A 20,298-nucleotide genomic window follows, 5' to 3' on the forward strand; every position below is an offset into this window, starting at 1 on the left:
GGACACATGGTAGATCTTGATTTCCTAATTTGACGGTCTTTGACAGATGATGCAGAGTTTAAAGCACTTGTATATATTTTGCTAAGTAAAGTTGAATTACAAAGAAGCTCAGACAGTTTAAAGATAAAACAAATTAAAGAAGCTAAAATATCGGATTGTCCATTCCAATTTTCTAGGTAAAAGGTAACCATTTTTTTTTCATTTGAATTCAGAAAAAAATATTAATTGTTATGTGGACAGGATTATCTAAGTGAACGTTTGCTCTGGAGACACCAACGTATTCAGGCTTTTGGCTGAAGACATAATTAAATATCTGCCTGGAGTTGCCAAAGTCTAGGGCTACGACTTCAAGTCCACACAACTCCACCAGCTCATAGATAAAACAGTACATCTCCTTCTCAATTGACATTCATGATTTGCAGTTACAACTGCACTTACAGGGACTGGAGACTTCTCAAATTCTGTAGCGCTTCCTCCGGAACCTGTCTCAGCTGGTTGTTCTGCAGCATGCTGTCCGTGAAAACAACAACCACAAAAAAGAAAGACAGTAAAGAAAATTAACAATTGCTGTCCCTAACACAGCAGGTCAGATGTCAGATGCTGTCCCAGGTGCCTTAAAAACATCAGAGCATCACACATGCCAGGTTTTTGGGGGAGGTTAAATGCCTAGGGGGAGTGCAGATAAAAAAATAAGTAAATCTTACAAAACCCCCAGTTATCAATTAAGCCCACATCGCTCATCCAGTTACCTTCAGATGACAGAACAAGAGCAGGTTATTTTGAGTCCCCAGTGAGTTAGTTAGAAAATTCTGTTTTTGTTCGCGATGCTTTAGTGGGAGACAAAATTGTTAAAGGGTTTATAGTACTGCAGAGAGCAGTTAAGACAGAAAGCTCTCACAGGGCTGTTGATTTCTTTCACAAACCCTCCTTACTGAATACATGGTATATTAACAGCCTAATATGTCCTGAGTAGTGATGTGGATGCATAATTCCATTTTATCACTTGCACAAGTGTACAAAAAGAATATGAACTGCTTTTGTTAGAGTCAGGGTGTGATTTTGTATTTTCCTGACTTCTTTTCTGGGTATATTTAAACCAGTCACTATTCCATACAGCATCCTCAAGCTCCTCTAAGCATACATCTTGGTTTATATTTTTGTCTTCTTTTTTCTCTAAGTTTTGATCAGCAAGGCTAAATGAGAACAGATGAAGAGAGAGAGAGAACAACTTATCATCTTGTTGAGTGGAGACTAGTGATGTTCTTTCTGTTGTGTCTTATGTATAGACATCACACTACCCATCAAGGATGGATTGTAGGTCAGTGTTGAATGGGAGAATTATGGCTCTCTGTGATGTTTCTGTGGTTATCTTTGCCCATCATTTTATGATTTTGGTTTGGTACTAGAAGGCAGGAGGGTGGAGCCCTTTCTTGACTAAAGGGCTTATAGCACAAAATGAACTTTTGCTAAGGATATCCTCATTTGGCATTTCATTGGGTTAAGTATTTTGCATGACGGAACCAAACAGCTTATTTATCTTGGGGGTCAATGTGTTCAAGAGCAATAATCTTAAATATTAGATGTAAGAGCTCACAATAAGATTCCATATGTAAGACAGCACCAGCTAACAAACGCCACTGTCATCTTTGTTCTTGGTCTTTTTTTTTTTAGATCTATTTATTTATTTTATGTATATGAGTATACTGCAGCTGTCTTCAGACACATCAGAAGAGGGCATCAGATACCATTACAGACGGTTATTAGCAACCATGTGGTTGCTGGGAATTGATCTCAGGACCTCTGGAAGAGCAGTTGGTGCTCTTAAACCACTGACCCATCTCTCCAGCCCCTTTGTACTTGGTCTTACTGGACTGGATCACTAGGACCTGTCCCTTGTTTTACCATAGATTCTGCTCATCCATGCAAGTCTCTAAATGAATATGACCTTTACAGTATCTTTGCAGTCACTTTTGAGAGTTTGTATGAGGAGAGTGACAGGTCTATTCTGCTGAGAATTTTGGCACTTCTGCTGTGGCTTTCAATCTTATTGGATCAATATTTACCTATTAGAGAACTATGAAAGAGTAATTTATAGTCAATTTATTTATTTAAGCTTCACTAAATGCACAGTGTTACATGTGACAATCCCAGGAACAACTTTTTAATGAATGAGTTAGATGCTGGATTCGACATTTATATATTTATCTCTCTTTTTTCCTCCTGAGACAAGATCTCATGTAGCTCATGCTCATTTCAAACTCATTAGTTAAGGGTGACCTTGAACCTAGCCATTCTGCCTCCACCTCCCCATTGCTGGAATTACAGGCACACACTGCTATGTGTCGTGTATGAAATGTTATATATCATAGCAAGGATAGAACCCAGGGCTTTGTGTATATTAGGCAACCACTTCACAAACTGAGCTACATCCCCAGCTAAGGCTTGTACTTTTAATAACAAAGTATGAGAAAGATAACATGATCAGATGCCATTTCATACAAGAACAGAAACATGGGTAGGGATCTAGATGGAAACTAGTGAAGATATGTAACAACAGAATGTTCTTATGCATTTTAGGGAAAAGGAAATAATCTCTATTAAAATAAGAGTAACAGACCCCAAACAAATTAGTAGGGTTGCAGTTCAGGTGAAGAAGTGAAACACACAGGGATATGGGTATCCTCATGAGTCAAACTGGCTTCCTATGCTTTAGGACAGGGCAATCTTGAAATGCCATAAAAACATTTATCCTACATGAGCAGGCTAAAGCCAGCACTCCCTCTCCAGCATTTTGGAAGGCCCTGTAGATCATTTCCCTCCGTTCAGCATGGGGAGTCAAGGTTGATTGGGAAAGTGGGCAGTCACAGAACTGCCTTCTTCAAAGTTGGGCAGAAAAGCTTCTTAGGGGAAGAATAAAATTTTAAGAGCAAGGGGCCATCCCCAAATAATAAATCATTGAATAATTGCTACAACATGAACTCTGTATAGTTGTGCCCAATTAGTTAAAAGGAAGCAGTATGAAAATTTATAAAGCAAACTTTGCTAACTAAATCCAATGTGACTTTTTCTCTTAGCTTCTTTTCTTTTACCTTTCTGCTAATTTAATAGTAATTTCAAATGTTTTACACTTATCTATCTATCTATCTATCTATCTATCTATCTATCTATCTAATCTATATCTATCTACATACAATTTGTTTCATTGCTTTTGTAATGATTCTACTGGATACTGCTTTGACTTAAACATGTCGTTAGAAAGCCTATAATACTAGAAATAAGCAAACATAAAAATTTAATTATTCAATAGTTTTGACAGGATGTATTTAATCCACCTAAATTTTCCTATGCAAAATAAGACAACATGCAGAGTTCCTAATACAACCTTTCAGTAGTGGTGGCTTGCACTGAGCAAGGCATAGTCAGGGGTCAAGGAGAATGGGCAATAACTGCCTTTACCCTGGCTCACACTCCACATTGTGATCATACCTGGAGAGAGATGTCCCTACAGTCTTTAAATACTGCATAGCAGGCAGAGCCTCCATGCTGAGCTCCACTGCTATCACGTCAAGGCAGTTTAAGTTATTTAATGATTTGGGTCTTTGTAGGTTATCAGTCTCTAAGTCAGCAATAACAGAAATAAAATTCCTGCAGGACCTTGCAGGAACCTTCGTCGTTTGTTAGGGATCTTGACTAAATTGAATATTTCTTTCTAACTAAATCTGAACATTTCATCACCTTTTCTTCAGCTCCTCATTGCACTTAGAAAAAAAAAATTCATGGTGTTTTGACATGATACTCAAGCTGCCTAACATGGGAGTCTTTCAGCTTTTCTTCAAACCTTCCAAACTCTCTTTTAAATGCTTGAGTTTGAATCCACTTGGAGCTACCTCTTCATCCCAGGTCTTTCCCACCCATGTGTCTCTGAGCACTGTTCTGTCAGGACATCTTACTTGGAGGGTTAAATCCAGTTTAAGCTTCTGTGTTTTCCTTCCCTTCCCTTCCCTTCCCTTCTTTCCCCTCCCCTCCCCTCCCCTCCCCTCTCTTCTCCTCTCCTCTTCTTTTCTTTTCTCTTTTTAAAAGAATTTATTTATTTATTATATGTAGGTACTCTATAGCTGTCTTCAGTCACTTTTTCTTCTTCCTCCAGACCCACTCTATCTGGACCCACTTGCTCGCTGTAGCTGTCTTCAGACACACCAGAAGAGGGCATCAGATCTCATTTCAGATGATTGTGAACCATCATGTGGTTGCTGGGATTTGAATGCAAGACCTTAGGAAGAGCAGTCAGTACTCTTAACTGCTGAGCCATCTCTCCAGCCTCATTTGTTTTTCTTTCTGCAGGGAAATGTCTTTCATAGGAAGCCAGGACTGAACCCCAGTCTGGATTGAGTGTTTCATAGGTTTTGGTTGTACAGTTGATCACATCTATAGATACACTCTGTCCAAGAAACAGAGGTGATCTGTTTGGCGGTTTAGATTCCATAATCTGTTTCATTGATCTAGTAGTGATTTCTAGCAGTAATTTGTTTAATGACACTTTGGGTATTCCAATTACTAAGCTATGCTAAATCCCTGACTTAGAAAACTGGAAACATTGGTTAGTTAGTAATGGATAAAAGGAGATTTTTTTAAATGACAAATCCTTCCTTTCTTCAGAGGAATGGGCAAGGAAGCAACCATGTGGTTTGAGGGGAAGCTGGAAGGCTCTGGGACCCAGGTTTGCTCTTTTTACAACTCATACTCGTACTCTGTGGAGTGAGCCAGGGTCCTGGTGAGAACTGTATTAGTCCTTCTGAGAACGTCTCTTCCAATGACATGATGAGCTTCAAATATGTGAAGGCTGAACATTAACAGGCCCCACCCCCTAAATGATCCACTGTCCCAGCATTACCCCACTAGGACCAAATATCTAGCACATGAACCCTTGAGAGACCAACTTGAACCATATCCAAGTTATAGCTTCTAAGACTCATTTTAAAAACCAGTTTAGGCCAACACTGTCTAGATTGCGCAAAATGCAATGCAGGAAGCAAAAGCAGAACCATTCTGTGCACATGAAACCTGCCTCCTGCAGGTATAGAACCATATTAGACATAAATACTCTTTTATTAAGTACCCATCAGATATTCTATAAATAAACTAGAAACAGTGGGTTCACACCATACAAAATTGAGACAGTGATGGTGTCTAGAATGCTTTTGTTTTCTCATTTCACAAATGTTTACTGAGTGTATACTGCGATTCAGGTACTTTTCAGAGAGCTGGGATATACCAGTGACCAAGATAGGTACTGTCTTTAATTTATGAGACATGTAGTGTATTATGGGAAGCATTCAATGAAAGATGGTGCAATGAGAACTATACATGGTAAAATTAGGAAAAGTAAATGATGCTGTGGTAGAAAAAAATCATGTATGAAACTTGAGTAGTTCATAATTAAAAACAGGGATTTAAAATTACATTCCTATGTAATTCGATGTTATTCATATTTAATATCATATAATCCACAGGTATTAGATACTTGTATTTCAAATAAAACATGCTGGCTTGAGCATACACTTATACACTCATGTATACACTAACTCATATACTCATATATAGCTCATATACAGTTTGTTGAATGAATTGAAGTAGTTGATTTCAGTGTAATTTATTTTTTATTGTTTTTAATTTTTATTTATTCTTAATTAATTGTACATGAGTGTGTGCTTGTCTATTATCTATACATTTATGAGCTGACAGGAGACTGTGGAGGCCAGAAGGGGACATTTGGTCCCTTGGAACTGGAGTTATAGGTGTTTGTGAACTGCATGTGGGTTCTGACATTCAATTTTGGGTCCTCTTTAAGAGCAGCCAGTGCTCTTAACCACTGGACCATCTTTCCAGACTCTACACTATAATTTATTTAACACCATTCAAATATTTTACTGTATATAAACAGATATGAGAAAATCATTGTAGTCTTTTAATTTAAACTTAAATTTCATGATGCATTTTGAATGGTTCAAATATCTTGCTCGGTTCTCTGAGATGTAGGTTTATTGTACCTGGTGCTAACACATAAAATAAGTTAGTATCAGGGTTGGTAATATGGCCTACAATGTTTCTGTTAATAGCAATAATGACCCAAATAGAAGGGAATCCAAACCCAGTAATCTAAGTTGAACAAACAATGATTCTGCTATAAAATTTAATTTTTAATAAAACATTAAACTTAATTAAGCTTTTAAAAACCTATATGTATTTTGGGCTACTGAAGCAATTTTCGTTAAGCATAAATAAATCTAATGCTTTTGGGGAGTTAATTTTTATCTTAACGAAAAGAGATAAAAATCAAGATATTGTTTTGTGGATAAAATTTAAATGATTTGAAACTTTTACTATTTTCTCTACTTAGATGCTCCAAACCAGAAGGCACTGAAACAGAATTTGACTGTGAGTAGTAATAATAGTAGTAGAAGAAAATATTTGTGCTTGATAGTTTTTTGTCAACTTGACACAAAGTGTCAAGTTAGAGGAGGGAACTTTAATTAAGAAAATCCCTCTACAAGATCAGGCCATTTTTATAATCAGTGACTGATGTGGGAGGCCTAGCTTATTATGGGTGGTGCCATTCATGGGCTGGTGGTTCTGGGTCCTAGAAGAAGGCAGGCTGAGCAAGCCTTGAGGATCAAGCCAGTAAGCAGCATTCTTCCATAGCTTGGGCATCAGTTCCTGCTTTCAGGTTTCTGCCAAGTTTGAGTTCTTGCTTTGGCTTTGCTCAAAGAACTGTGATTAGGGATGTGTAAGCCAAATAAAAATGTTCCTCCCCAAGTTGCTTTTGGTCTTGGTGTAGCAATGAAAACCTCAATTAAGATAGAATTTAATAGTACTGAATTTTATAACAACAAATTTGGATGTTTGACAATGTCAAAAAAATTTATGTATTAAATGCAATTAAAATTTCTTCTCTTCTGCTTCCCAACCCTCTCCCCTGGATAGAACTTTGGGTATAGTTGGCAAATGTACCACTGAGCTACATCCCTAATCCAACATTTTTTAATGAACAGCTGTCCACTTTGCTAGGTTGTACACCAGGTTTTCTACTTATGCACCCAAACTTAGTATGTTTGAGTGGGTCCTTACTTGGTATATCCTAAGGAACCAAATTTCAAGGAAACTTGAAGCTGTGATCTCATTATGCTTGTACCACAGTGAATTATTCAATTAGTGACTAGAGTCTTTAGGAACATGCTCCCCAACTGCATGACATGGAGAAAGAAAGACATTCTTGCATGTGTGAGTAGGTAAGATGATTATTTAGAGGCAAACAACTTCAGACATAATATTAGAGAAGAAGAGAAGAATTATCATACATAGATTATGGTCAAGTATGGCATGGTTTTATGATATCAGCAAAAGCAGAGAGGGACTTAAATGAGTCACCTCAAAGATCCAAATTGCACCTGGTATTTGCACATTAACTAGCAGTCATGTGACATGAAAATCAGGACTGTCTTCAAGCTGCAACACTTGGTTTACTTACAGAACTTTAAGACTGTGAAGGCCTGCGAATGCTCCCTTGGGAATGTGTGTCAAGGCATTTCCAGCAAGACGTCTGTGGGTTTCAGTGGTGAGGGGGTGGGGCAGAGAGAAAGAGAGACAGAGTCAGCACCATCTTCTTCAAGTGCAAACCTCTTCACTGTTAAAAATGGCATTACAACTATGTTCAAGTCACATAGGCAATTGCAAAGAACCTTGTTTTTGTATATTTTGCAAACACTTTAAATTTCCAAAAAAGTGTTGGCAGAAGAGGTACCTAAGAAAAAAATGAAATAAATTATTTTACAACAAGTCTTTTAACAGTTTGTAATGCATATGTATTTATTCCTGTCTTTAAGGAATAAATACAAAAAACTAACTTCATAATAATTTGAAACAAACTTGTGATGTCAAAATTGTAACTTATATAAGTTTTACAACCACCTATTTGTAATAGGAAATAATCAAACAAGAATATTTTCACTGTATTTAGACCAGGATATACTAATTTTTTTAATATTGTAAAATAAGGACGTGTATTATCACATCTAGTTTGTTCCTAAGCCACAAGATAGAGAAGCTTAATTTAGCATGTCTTAATTGAGTAATACCTTAAATTGGAAACAGAGAGCTTAGTGTAAGATGTGTTAACATAGCTGACTTAATGGCAAATTCTGTCATCTTTTCCTGGTGACATTTGAAAAGTTATCTTTACAATAGTTTCATTGAAAAAAATATGCAAAACGGCTAATGGAGTATGTAGTTCCAATGTTTGGTTCTGTACTAATTTAGCAGCTCATGGAAGCCACAGCCCGGGATGTTTGGTGGTACTGTCAAGCAGAAAACCCTAGGCTAATATGAGCCAGAAGAGCTCAGAATCTACTGAGAATCTCATCCCATGCTAGAGCCAGATCACCTGCAGTCAAGACAGCCCCATCTTGCATCAGTAAAGATGTATGTTAGGGGTAAAGGTAGGGTTGGCCCACTTGAGTAGAAATTCTTTTCTGAAGGGTCTGATGGCCTCAAATACATCCTCTTGATATTATCTCCAAAAGGAGAGGATCCATCGTAGAGAACTAGTGTCATGACCGAAAGAAGGCAGTCACTGTATTCACCCACTTGCTAGCCCATTCTGAGAATACTCAATCACAGATGGATATTTAAACTAATAATGCAATTATCTTACGAATAGAGCTAAATGGTATTTGTATTAAAGGTACTTGAGAGGTTGGAGAGACTGATCAGAGGTTAAGTCATTGGCTCCTCTTCTAGAGGACCTGAACTTTGATCAGAGGTTAAGTCACTTGTTGCTCTTTTAGAGGACCCGAGTTCAGTACCTAGCCCCAACATGGAGTACCTTAAAACTTCCCTTACTACCAGCTCAGGAGATCTGCCACGCTCTTCTGGTTTCCCCTAGTACCTGCACACATGTGGCAAATACACACACACACACACACACACACACACACACACACACACACACACATACACACACAGCATTTGAAGCCAGGTGTGATAGTTTAGGCATGCAATACTAACGTTTTGGAGATAGAGGCAGGAAGATCTCATGTTTGAGGCCTACCTGGACTTTAAACTCAAAATCCTGTCCTAAACTCAAACCCAACAAAACAGAAATAATGCCAACAAGCATTTGCCCAATTCAAAGGACTACACCACAGTATTTGTAACCCTGGTTTTTAGAAGGAATTTAATAACAAGGGGTCTGGGCTTCTCAAAGAAACGTTGCCTATATTCTTGTGTGTGCACTAATTTGCTTTGAGCTGTTAAGTCAGTAGAAATTCCTTTTGCTTCTTTGTACCACTAATGTCATGGAATGGTTAGGCAAGATGACACCTCGGGTCCCTTCCAGACCCATGGCAGCACTATTGTGTCTTGTGGAAGTTTGTTCCTGTGACAGATGCAATCTGGGAGATTTAGAGAGCTTGCATTCTGTGTTCCTCTCATGTTCTTCATGGGCCAAGGAAGTACTTTTCAAATAGCAAAGCCATGTAGGATCTCATTCTGAAATTAATAGTTAAAATCCAGAATAAGAAACGAGAATGGTTTGGATGATTGCTTTGTACCAAATTTATTTGTGAAAAAGGACTAAGGAAGAAATATTTGGTTTTAAATATATACAGTGAATGAAAAGTTGGGATGCACTAACCTCACCATGGCAGGTCTTCAGAAAATACATGTTAATCTTATGTAATTCTTCTTAATATTTGACCAAGGTGATTCCAGAGGGCTTAAAATTTCCCCATAAATCTGTTTTATAAGAAACCTTGTGATCTTCTCCTGCCCTGCCCCTCAGTTCATTCTCTCCCTGCTCCCAGTCACTCTGTATTCATTGATAATCTTTGTATGGTCAGTTCTTGTTGAATTAGTGAATTCACTAAAGAATTCTTGCCAGTTTTTATACCTGGAAGAAATAAGCACCCAGTTTCTTCCACAGATTCCTCTGTGCTGAAGCTGAACTAGCCATCTCTTTGCTTCTTCTAGATCAGTGGTTCTCAACCTTCCTAATGCTGTGACCCTTTAATACAGTTCCATGTTGTGGTGACCCCAGCCATAAAATTATTTTTGTTGCTACTTCATACTTCATAACTCTAAGTTTGCTACTGTTAGGACTTATAATGTAAATATCTGATATGCAGGATATTTGCTATGTGATTCTGTGAAAGGATTATTTGACCTCCAAATGGGTCACAACCCATAGGCTGAGAACCCTTGACCTAGAATCATCTTTTTCCCCCCTCTTGTCTTTCAAAGCAATCTCATTTCTGAGATTTCTAGTTTCTATACCTTAAACTCATTTGGTAGCAGTTTCTTCCTGGACTGTGGGTTATAGAGTCTGTGCTTTGTATTCTGCCTGTCATATAATACATAACCTAGGGCTTGCCTTTTGAACCTAGTCTAGCATCCTCAAGATGTGCTGGAGGCATGGTGAACTGCCCACATAGCATTTAGCTAACAGTTAAAATAAAGAACAATAATTGCCTCCCAGTATGGGTCACTCCCTTCTTCAACGGTGATTTCCCCCACGTAGGGTTAAGAGTTTACAAAGGTATATGGATACTTATCTAGAGCCTCATTTTGTAGCTTCTCCCCCACCCCCATCTTCCTGTGGTTACATGACTAAGTCAGACTATATAAAAATGCTACGTGAGGCTTCTCCATCACCTCCTAGAATGAGGTTGCTTGTTCCCAACTTCCCCAGGCTTGCCTGTCCTGCAGAGATGACTGCTGAAACACCGCCACTGATTCTGACTTGAAGAACATTCTATCAAAGGTGAAATCCGAAGAATGGTGAGGGCTGAGGAGATGGCTTCGTGCATGAGGACCTAAATCTGATCCCCAGAAGCAACTTAAGCCAAGTGCAGGAGTGCTCACCTGCAACGCCAGTGCTCAGCAGTAGTCGGGAGGAAGAGACAAGAGACTCCCTGAAGCTTGACTTGGTTAGGTGTACACATACACACACACACACACACACACACACACACACACACACACACACACACACACACGCGCGCGCATGAACCCTCCCCCAAAGGAGCTAAGTGACTTGGGTCCCCAGATAACGTTGTTGAGTTGCGGATCCAAACTGTCCCATAGCCTTGCGGACTCTTTTGGATGACTAACTGGATCAATATAAACCTGGGTTATCTTCTGCAAACAAGTGGATGATTGAAGGCTTATTTAGCTGGCAAGGAAGTATCACACCTGCGCGAAAGCTGGCCTCAAGGAATCATGTTTACAAAGCTGTTCCAGTCATCCACATTCGCTGTCTTTGCTTCTGCAGCCTTTTATCTTTGTACTGTTAACCTGCAGTTGGCACACCTGAGCTATCACAGCATTGCCGGCTTCTGTGCTCCTAACAGCCATTTGGAGTTGAGAAGGAATGCATGTTATCATTCTTTCATACTAGCTTGCATCCAGTGAGCGTTTTGTTGAGTCCTTGTGCAGGGACTGTTTTGGTGGTACAGTAAGGGATATGAGATTCATTGAGCTTACATTCTAATGCAAGGAGATTGCCATTGGGCCCTAAGGTAAGCAAATAGTAGAACATGAAAAATTTTTCCAACAAAGAATAATGAAGGTAAAGAGATAGGGAACCGTGGGCTGTGGATGTGGAGGGTGATTATTTTAGATACAGTGGTATAGCAGAGCCTTTCTGCTGTGAGGACATTTCAACAGAGGTCTGAGCCATATTGTGAAGGGCAGAGTAGAGTGGCATACATGTGGTTTGGTCTAGATGCTTCTACAGGGTGAGTATGGAGAATGGGCAAGGAAGAGAATGCCAGAGATTGGGGCCAGAAGCTGTCCAGGGCTGGTGCTTAAAGGACTTTGGAGGACCTCATATGGTCTTCTAGAGTCAGAGAATGACATGAACAAGCCTGTATTTTGAATGGATTGTTCTTATAGGAATATCTTAAAGGGCTAAGAGCAAAAGCGCTTAGGGTATTTAGATGGAAGATCTGGTGTGGTGGATACTAGAGGAACGGTGGAGAGGTACCAGATCCTGGTGTAGAAGAAAACACAATCTACACTGTTGCTAACAGCACACCACTAGAGTCAAGGTGTAATGTATCTGGCTAAAAATACATGTCTGCAGTTCAGTTGTGAAGTTAGAAGACAGTTTTCAGCTTTGCGCTTACTAAATTCTGCTACTATATTACTGTAAGGAAGGCAGATGGAGTTTGAGACATTGGCTTTGGAAATGAAAATAAACTTTTAAAAATGTGTATTCTAAGCCAGGGACAAACTCTTGGATCAACAATGGTGACCTGCCTGCACGATGCGCTTATGCAATAGTGGCACAAAAATTGTGGGTGTAAACAATCACTATCTGGTTGTATTTAAGGTCCACTCTATGAGACAGAACCCATGCCCGACACTGCTCAGGTAGCCAAGGACCTGATACAAGGTAGCTCATGGACCCAGGAGAAAACCAAGTACTATAGTCCTGCTAAAGGAACACAGCAATAAAATGACCCCTAATGGCATTCTGCTATACTTCTAAGCCAGTGTCTCACTCAGCTAGCATCAGAGAAGCTTTTCCTCCTTGTCAATGGGAACGAATATATAAACCTACAACTGGACAGTGTGGAGAGAGAGAGAGAGAGAGAGAGAGAGAGAGAGAGAGAGCTGAAACACTCAGTCCTCAGTGGGAGGGAAGACACCAATGAAACAAGGTCTTCTAAACACAGAATTGGCCTATGTATGAACTCACAAGAGACTGAGGCAGCATGCATAGAGCCAGCCCAGGTCCAAGTCAGATGGGCTCCCAACACTGAGAGGAGAACTGGCCATGGGTTCCCACGCCTAACCCAGAAGCTATCTCCAACTGACAACTTCTTACAAAAAACATTAATTCTCTCCCATAGGCTATGTAATCTACAGTTGAGGGAGACCTTTAACTGTACTCAGCTTTATGTTCTGTCTCATAATATTTTATTTGGGCACTTAAAATAAACTTACTTTTTTTTTGCTTATCTGTTAGTGTTTCTACTTTTGTGTTTTTATGGTCTCTCTCTCTCTCTCTCTCTCACTCTCTCTCTCTCTCTCTCTCTGTCTCTCTCTCTCTCTCTCTCTCTCTCTCTCTCTCTTTCTCTCATGTGAGTCCATGTGCTTTGATTTTTTTTGTCTATTTGCTTTATTTTATTCTGTTTCTTTTTATTTGTTTTTTTTTTCTCCCTGTTTTTTGAAGAGAGAGAGAGAGAGAAGGCATGGAGTTGGATGGGATGGGTAGGTGGGTGGAGCTCCTCTGGTTCTTACACTCTTTCCACTGCTTCTTCTTCATGGTTCCCTGAGCCCTGGGGGGAGAGCTTTGAGATCTGGGAGGAGATGAGGTAGGAAAAGCCATGATCAGATTATATTGTATTAATTTTTTTTTTAAAGGGCTAGAGAAATGGCTCAGCAGTTAAGAGCACTGACTGTCCTTCCAGAGGTCCTGAGTTCAATTCCCCTCAACCACGTGGGGAATTGCCCACAACCATCTGTAATGGGATCTTATGCCCTCTTCTGGTGTGTCTGAAGACAGCAATAACATACTTATTTATAATAAAAATATTTTTTAAAAAGTTGTATTGTAGTCAGCTTAACTCATCTTTGGGTTGTGCTTCCTGCAGCTTCATATTATTTATTTCTCTTATTCTCTGCATAGACACTTCAGATGCCTGGAGTCTGTATGAAGAACGACTCTGTGAACCACTGATCTGTTATTAGGGTAGTCTGCTCTAAAACAAAGGGATTTACGTTGAGCCATTAGCTGTTTTGTGGGCTAGCTCAAAGGCAGGTCTGTCCTATTGACAATAACAACTTAAAGAAGTAATTCTTTTTTTATTTCTTTACCGTGGGGGGGGTGGTTTATGTAACTTTAAAACTTAAGTACCTCTAAACTACGGGGGGGGGGAACCTTCTTTAGACTTTCAAATGTGTACCCAGTATGTAAATAGTAAGAGCCACACACAAATCTTTCCTTCTCTGTGATGTAAGAATATCTCAATCCTAAAGACTTAAATGCCATTTGGCTGAAAGCTGTTCTTTAAAACTCTGTTTCTGAAAGTTCACCATTTTATAAAAACATCTCTTTTTATCGTTCTTGTTTCTAAAATAAGACAGAAGTTAAAATTTTCATATCTTTTATTATAATATAAAAGTTATCCTGCATGACACCGCACCTTGTATGAAATGCATTATTTCAATTTCAATACATTATTTGCTTTCTTTATTTAACTTCCACAGAAAGAACAAAGAACATTAAATTGCAAAAGACTATTGGTGTACCTCTCCTTCCCCAAACAGAGATGATTTGCTATTATATTTAGATTACAATAATAATCTAGAACATCTTTCAGAATGATAAATATCACTGAGTTTCTAAAGTTAAGTTGAAATTTTAAAGTAATATGGACTCTTTTTTTTGTCAGTGCTTTATTTTATAAAAGAGAAGTCTGATTTTTGATTCCCTGTACTTTGCCCTAGAAAGACAGGGAATGTTCTGAATATCCCATGTGCTGGGTTCTGAGGGTGGATGGGGCATTGGACTGTGCTCTCTGCTTGGGTCCCTCTGGAAATGCCTGTGCTGGGAGCCACGTCTAGGGATGGGCTCACTAACCACACACAGTGCTCTTAGATCTAAGCAAAGAACATGGCTGGCTGGCTCTTCCAGGAACTTCACAACTTCTAATTTAGTCAGGTTTTTCCCTTTCCCTTTTTGGTTGTTTTTCTTCTCATTAATTTGTTGTGAAAACGTTTTTTTCTTTGAAAATCACTTTACTTCTTTGCCTTCACATCCCTAACTAAGGGGCAAAAAGGGAAAAGAAAATGGTATTCTTCCGTGAGAGTCTTTTTAAGTAAGGTTTTCTCTTGTTGGTAGCCCTGCCTGGCCTGGAACTTTTGATGTAGACCCACTATATTCTGGTGTTTTCTGTGGGATACAGAAGCCTCCCTCTGGAGGGGCCACTCAAGCAATCAGAGGGGAATGCACCTGAATATGACAATTCTTGTGATTTAATAAGAAGACTAAGAAAAGTTTTGCTAGTTCACAGACATTAATTTTCCAACTTTTAAAAGCCCATGAGACCTAGAGGGCACAGAATCTTATGAATAAATGCCACTTTGCTCTACAAATTTGAAGAGTGCTGACATCAGGGTTAAGTGGTCTTCCCATCCTGAAGACCTGGGTGATATGTAACGATCTCCAGTATTCAGGCACCGTTTCCTTCTTTCTGATTTCTTCTCTACTGGAGGTAGGGGTTCTCTACTCTGTCCGCTTTTATTTGTATCCTTCCAGGCTATGGTTTACTGTCAAAGCATCACTGAAGTGTGAAATTTCTGCAGGTGCTTCTGGGAGTATCTTTGGTTCCATTTGCTGCAGGAAGCTCAGTCATCTTACTTATAAGAATGACAACACTGTCTCAACTGCTTTTTTTCCACCTCCACTGAGATAGAACAGCATGCCTTTCTACTATGCCTTAATACATCACGGTGCTTAAAAGCTGTGACAGCCAGTCCATCACTTCCCTCAGCTCAATTAGCTAAGCACATTAACTTGGTCAAAACCAGCCAAAAGGTTTCCAAAGCCAGCTCAAAAAATGCCTAAGGACCGTGTGTGTATTCATGAACTTTGAGTTCATTTTCAGTGTTAGGTAGGATGAAGAATATCCAGATTTCAGGGTTCATGGGCTAAGAATTGTTGAAGCCTAAAACCTCTGGGCTGAATAAACTCTTCCAGGAGAACTAGGAGATGTTTAAGCATGAGCATAAAGACCCATGGTTTCTTAAGCACAGCTTAATAAAGCTCAGATTCAACTCCTCTGTGAAATCTGCCGTGGTGGCCTCAGTCCACAGAGAGATTCTACACAGTACTATTGCCCTGAACTGTCATTTTCTGCCCTTGGATGTGGTGATCTGATTATTGACTCTTAAGGTCAAGAATCATATTGCCTGCACAGAACTGGAAATTCAAAGATATTTATTATCAGTCAGTCAGTCAACCAATCAATCAAGATTATTCATCTTGTTTCTAAATATAACTGACTATAGTTACTTCCTGTTTGGCACGGTGATTCTGAGATGGTTAGCTATTACATAGCCAGATTAGAAACAATCAAAGAATGTTCTCTTTGTATTATAAGCAAGATAGAAATTCAGAAATTTGGAGTCCTTTCAGTAAGCTGTTGTACAATGTATTGTGGACACATACATAGTAGCTACCTTTAATTATTTTTTTACTAAGCAATTCATAAATGTTAGGCATTTATGGAGCTATTTAATTATTATAATTAGACAAAAGACACATTTTCCTCCTTTCCCAGGTGCTAAAGTGGGCCTAAGAGACATTTAGATAATGCCAGTGCTGGTCAAAAGCAGGGCAGGCAGAAGGCAGGGCTTCCGGGGGATGTGGCTATGTGTTACTCTGGTTGTGAACACACTGGATTCCAGAGTACCGAGAGGACAGTAAGTGGAGGTGGCATTTAAATATGCCCTAGCTGGGGGTCATCACAGTGTGAGCAAAGTTTAGCAGAATCCTTATCACCTGGGAATCTCCTATATACATGTTCCTGATGTTCTTTCCTCCTACCCTCCATCTGTCTGAAGAACGTCTGTGGTGGGGCCTAGAAAGGTGTGAGGAACACCAGGGAATTCTGACATTACCAGAAACGTCGACTGACCAACATAATTGACGTTATGGTCTTCAAACAGTGTCAGCACACTACAAGTGATTTCCTGAGCTCAGGCTCCAGAGTTTCTGACTTACTAGCTGGGGAGGGCACATGACTTTGCATTTCCCAAAGCACAAAAATTAATTTCAATGGGGAGTAAATAGTGAGATGGTTCAAAAGTTGCTGTCCAGGGAGCCCATACCTTGAACCATACTGAGAACCTGTCAATCAAAACCAAAACAACAACAACAACAACAACAACAACAAAAATCTGGCCAAGATATTTCAATGTCATCTGTACATGAGAAATATTCTTGGATTTTTATCCACCCTAATTAACAGTTTCCTAATGAGTCTTTCTGCTTCCATAATGCTTTAGTCTGTTTTTTTTTCAAACAGAAACCAGATACATCTTTTTATTTATTATTTTATGTATATGAGTTCACCATTGCTGTCTTCAGACACAACAGAAGAGGGCATCAGATCCTATTACAGATGGTTGTGACCCACCATGTGGTTGCTGGGAATTGAACTCAGGACCTCTGGAAGAACAGTTGGTGCTCTTAACCGCTGAGCTATCTCTCCAGCCCAGATACATCTTTTAAAAAAAATCATATTGATTTACTAGCTGCATGCAGGTATCCCTCCAATGGCTTCCCACCACTCCTACTGAATTCCACACCCTTCCTGACAGAGCCCATAGGCTCTGGCCTTTGCTCCTTCATCCTCACACCTTACTGATGTTCTCTGTCTCTCTCCTTCCACAAACACCTCATGCTCTCTGCTATCCCAGGATCTCTGCTTTCATTGTTCCTTACTCTGAAATGCTCTATCTTAGCTGTAGGACCAGCTTCCCCCAAGCTCCTAATCAGAGTTTAGATGTCACCTTTCCCTTTTTGATGTATTTATTGTTTTTAAAATTAAAATTTCATGGTATTATTTCCCCATTCTCTTTCTTCCTTCCAGTGCCTCTCATATATCCCCACTTCCCTCTCAAATTCATGACCTCTGTACTGGCTGGTTTTGTGAGTCAACTTGACACAGGCTGGAGTCATCAGAGAAAGGAGCTTCAGTTGAGGAAATGCCTCCATAAGATCCAGTTGTAAGGCTTTTTCTCAATTAGTGATCAAGGGTAGGAGGGCCCATTGTGGGTGGTGCCATCCCTGGTCTGGTAGTCTTGGGTTCTATGAGAAAGCAGGCTGAGCAAGCCAGGAGAAGCAAGCCAGTAAGGAACATCCCTCCATGACTTCTGTATCAGCTCCTGCTTCCTGACCTGTGTGAGTTCCAGTCCTGATTTCCTTTGGTGACAAACAGCAATGTGGAAGTGTAATCTGAATTAACCCTTTCCTCCCCAACTTGCATCTTGGTCATGATGTTTTGTGCAGGAATAGAAACCCTGACTAAGACATCCTCTTTTTCTAAGTTGTTATTATTATGTATATATTCATAGAGATGTATACATCCCTGTTGAGTTTAGTGTGGCTCAAGTGCGTATGATTTCAGGGATGGCCACTTGGTATTCGATGAAAATTAAGGGGCTCATCCCTGTTCATGACTCTCTTGCTTTCAGTATTCTTTAGTCGTCTCTAGTGCTTGTCCTACAGGTGGGATCCTATGAGATTTCTCTTTCCATGTATTTTGATTTTTTATGTATGAGTGCTTTGCCTGAATGCATGTAAGTGTACCATGTGTACACAGAGCTCATGGGGAGGGGGGTGAAAAGAAGGTGCCAGATCTCCTGGAACCAGAGTTAAAGGTGGAAGTCCTTCATGTGGGTGCTGGCAACCAAACCCAAGTCCTCTCCACATGTTGAATGGTGGGCATAAGAAGCATTAACAAAAAAATGATAAAATTAAGTAGAGAAATCGGGTGGGAATTTATATTTCATAAGAGTTGGGGATGAAGGCATGTTATAGGGATACAGAAGAAAAGACAGAAAAAAAAAAACCTCTAAAAAAGTGTTCTAATTGGTGACAAGATGCACACAGTATATAATACCTAAAAGTGTAAGGGTTGTTATTTGGAAGAGAACTAAAATCATCGGCATGAAATCGTACTGGAAGTTCTAGCTGGTAGAATTGAAAAACAATTGTCAGCTCTATGTAAATAAGAGACTAAAGACATACTAAGGCCTAAGGGCATGAAGACTGTTCATGGGTATGACTGTTCATGGGTAGACTAAAGACATACTAAGGCCTAAGGGCATGAAGACTGTTCGTGGGTATGACAGTATTTTCACTTGATGAGCAAAAAGGAAAATGTGCTTAGTCTACTATGGTTCTTCCTTGAAGAAAAATCTCAAAAGACAGGCAGGATGGTTCTCACCATTTTCAGTCATGTAGCGAGCGAGTAAAAATAGCAAGCATGGATTACGCTTCAGAATGTCTGGTGGTATCTCTCATTCCAAATTTCCTTGGTAATGATAGATATCTATTATTTATGTAGAGGCTCTTCAAAGCCAACCATAATACGAGCAAACTGTTCCAGGGAACAATGGTAACTTAAAAGCAGACCTCCCTAGAGCCTCTCGTGTTTCTCTGTGAGTCGACAATTTGATTCCAATAGCACTAAAATCTGGGAAGATTTTGAGATGCAGGCTGGAAAGAAAGACTTGGGAATATTGAAAATGGAAACAACTGCCTGGTCTAATCAGAATTCCAATCTAAGTTTACTCTAACTCGTAGATGCCAGCAACAGACACCATCTACCATTAGCTCCTGAACTCTGAGCCACACTCTGAAGGCCAAATGCAGAATCTTTTGTTTGCCCACAAAGGAAGAACATGAAGTCCTTAACAGAGTAAGCAGAGCTGGAAGAAGTGTGGGTGCCAAACGCAGCGATTGTTCAAGATGTCAAAATTTGGTAAAGAGCTGTCTGGCATCATTGACTTTATCTATTACAGAAGCAACCAGCTTTTCCTCCACAAATCCCAGGTTCCTGGGTTTCCTGAAAAATCAGGCTTATGAAACAAGAAAGGAAAAACTTTTAAGGTGTTTGAATTGCATGACAACTCAAAATGTAAGATGAGGATTGCCTAAATCCTTTCAAATCCTGTCATTTGGTTCTCAGACACATTCTGGAGGACAGGTGGAGTGGCTTTCACTACTTATGACCCCAACGCCTATGACATTCAGTGTCAGCAACTGGCACATCCGGACCAGGGTGCCCTGGGCTTCTGGATATGGGTGCTGTGCCCTCTCTCAGGGAAGTAACTCTATACATTAAGAAAAAGGCTCTCCCTTTCTTTACCTCTTTTTAGTGTTAGCAGATCACCCTGAGCGGAATGATTGGCCTGAGCGTACCCGATCACTACAATAAATCAACAAATCAAGGAATGAATGTGACAAAGCACATTCATTCGAAACAGCCTCACTATCCCCGGATGTCAAGAACAAGAGAGGAAGATCAATCTCCATGATAACATTTTTTTTTCTGAAATATTTGTTGCAGAGAGACATGTTGCCTAAAGACACACTTAAAAAAGTTAACTCCTTGAATATCCTCACAATTGTATTTTCAACTATGGTACCTATGATAAGCTTAAATGATGGATGGGTGAACAGTGAACCACAGCTGTCTACATTGTTGTATATAACACCATGATATA

The 20,298-nt window shown here is 39.6% G+C and overlaps 1 protein-coding gene across 1 annotated transcript in view; it reads right to left on the reverse strand.

Moving 5' to 3' along the window:
* The window catches only part of Lgr5 (leucine rich repeat containing G protein-coupled receptor 5), a 132,776-nt gene that overhangs the window by 45,303 nt on the left and 67,175 nt on the right, over positions 1-20,298 (reverse strand). Inside the window, exons 3-4 of the mRNA XM_031349506.1 lie at positions 7,526-7,597; positions 439-510 (exon numbers count right to left, since the gene is read on the reverse strand). Coding sequence (XP_031205366.1) covers positions 439-510; positions 7,526-7,597 — 144 coding nt within the window. The remainder of the gene's footprint in view (positions 1-438; positions 511-7,525; positions 7,598-20,298) is intronic.

This window comes from Mastomys coucha, unplaced genomic scaffold (assembly GCF_008632895.1).
Source record: "Mastomys coucha isolate ucsf_1 unplaced genomic scaffold, UCSF_Mcou_1 pScaffold4, whole genome shotgun sequence".
NCBI lineage: Eukaryota > Metazoa > Chordata > Mammalia > Rodentia > Muridae > Mastomys > Mastomys coucha.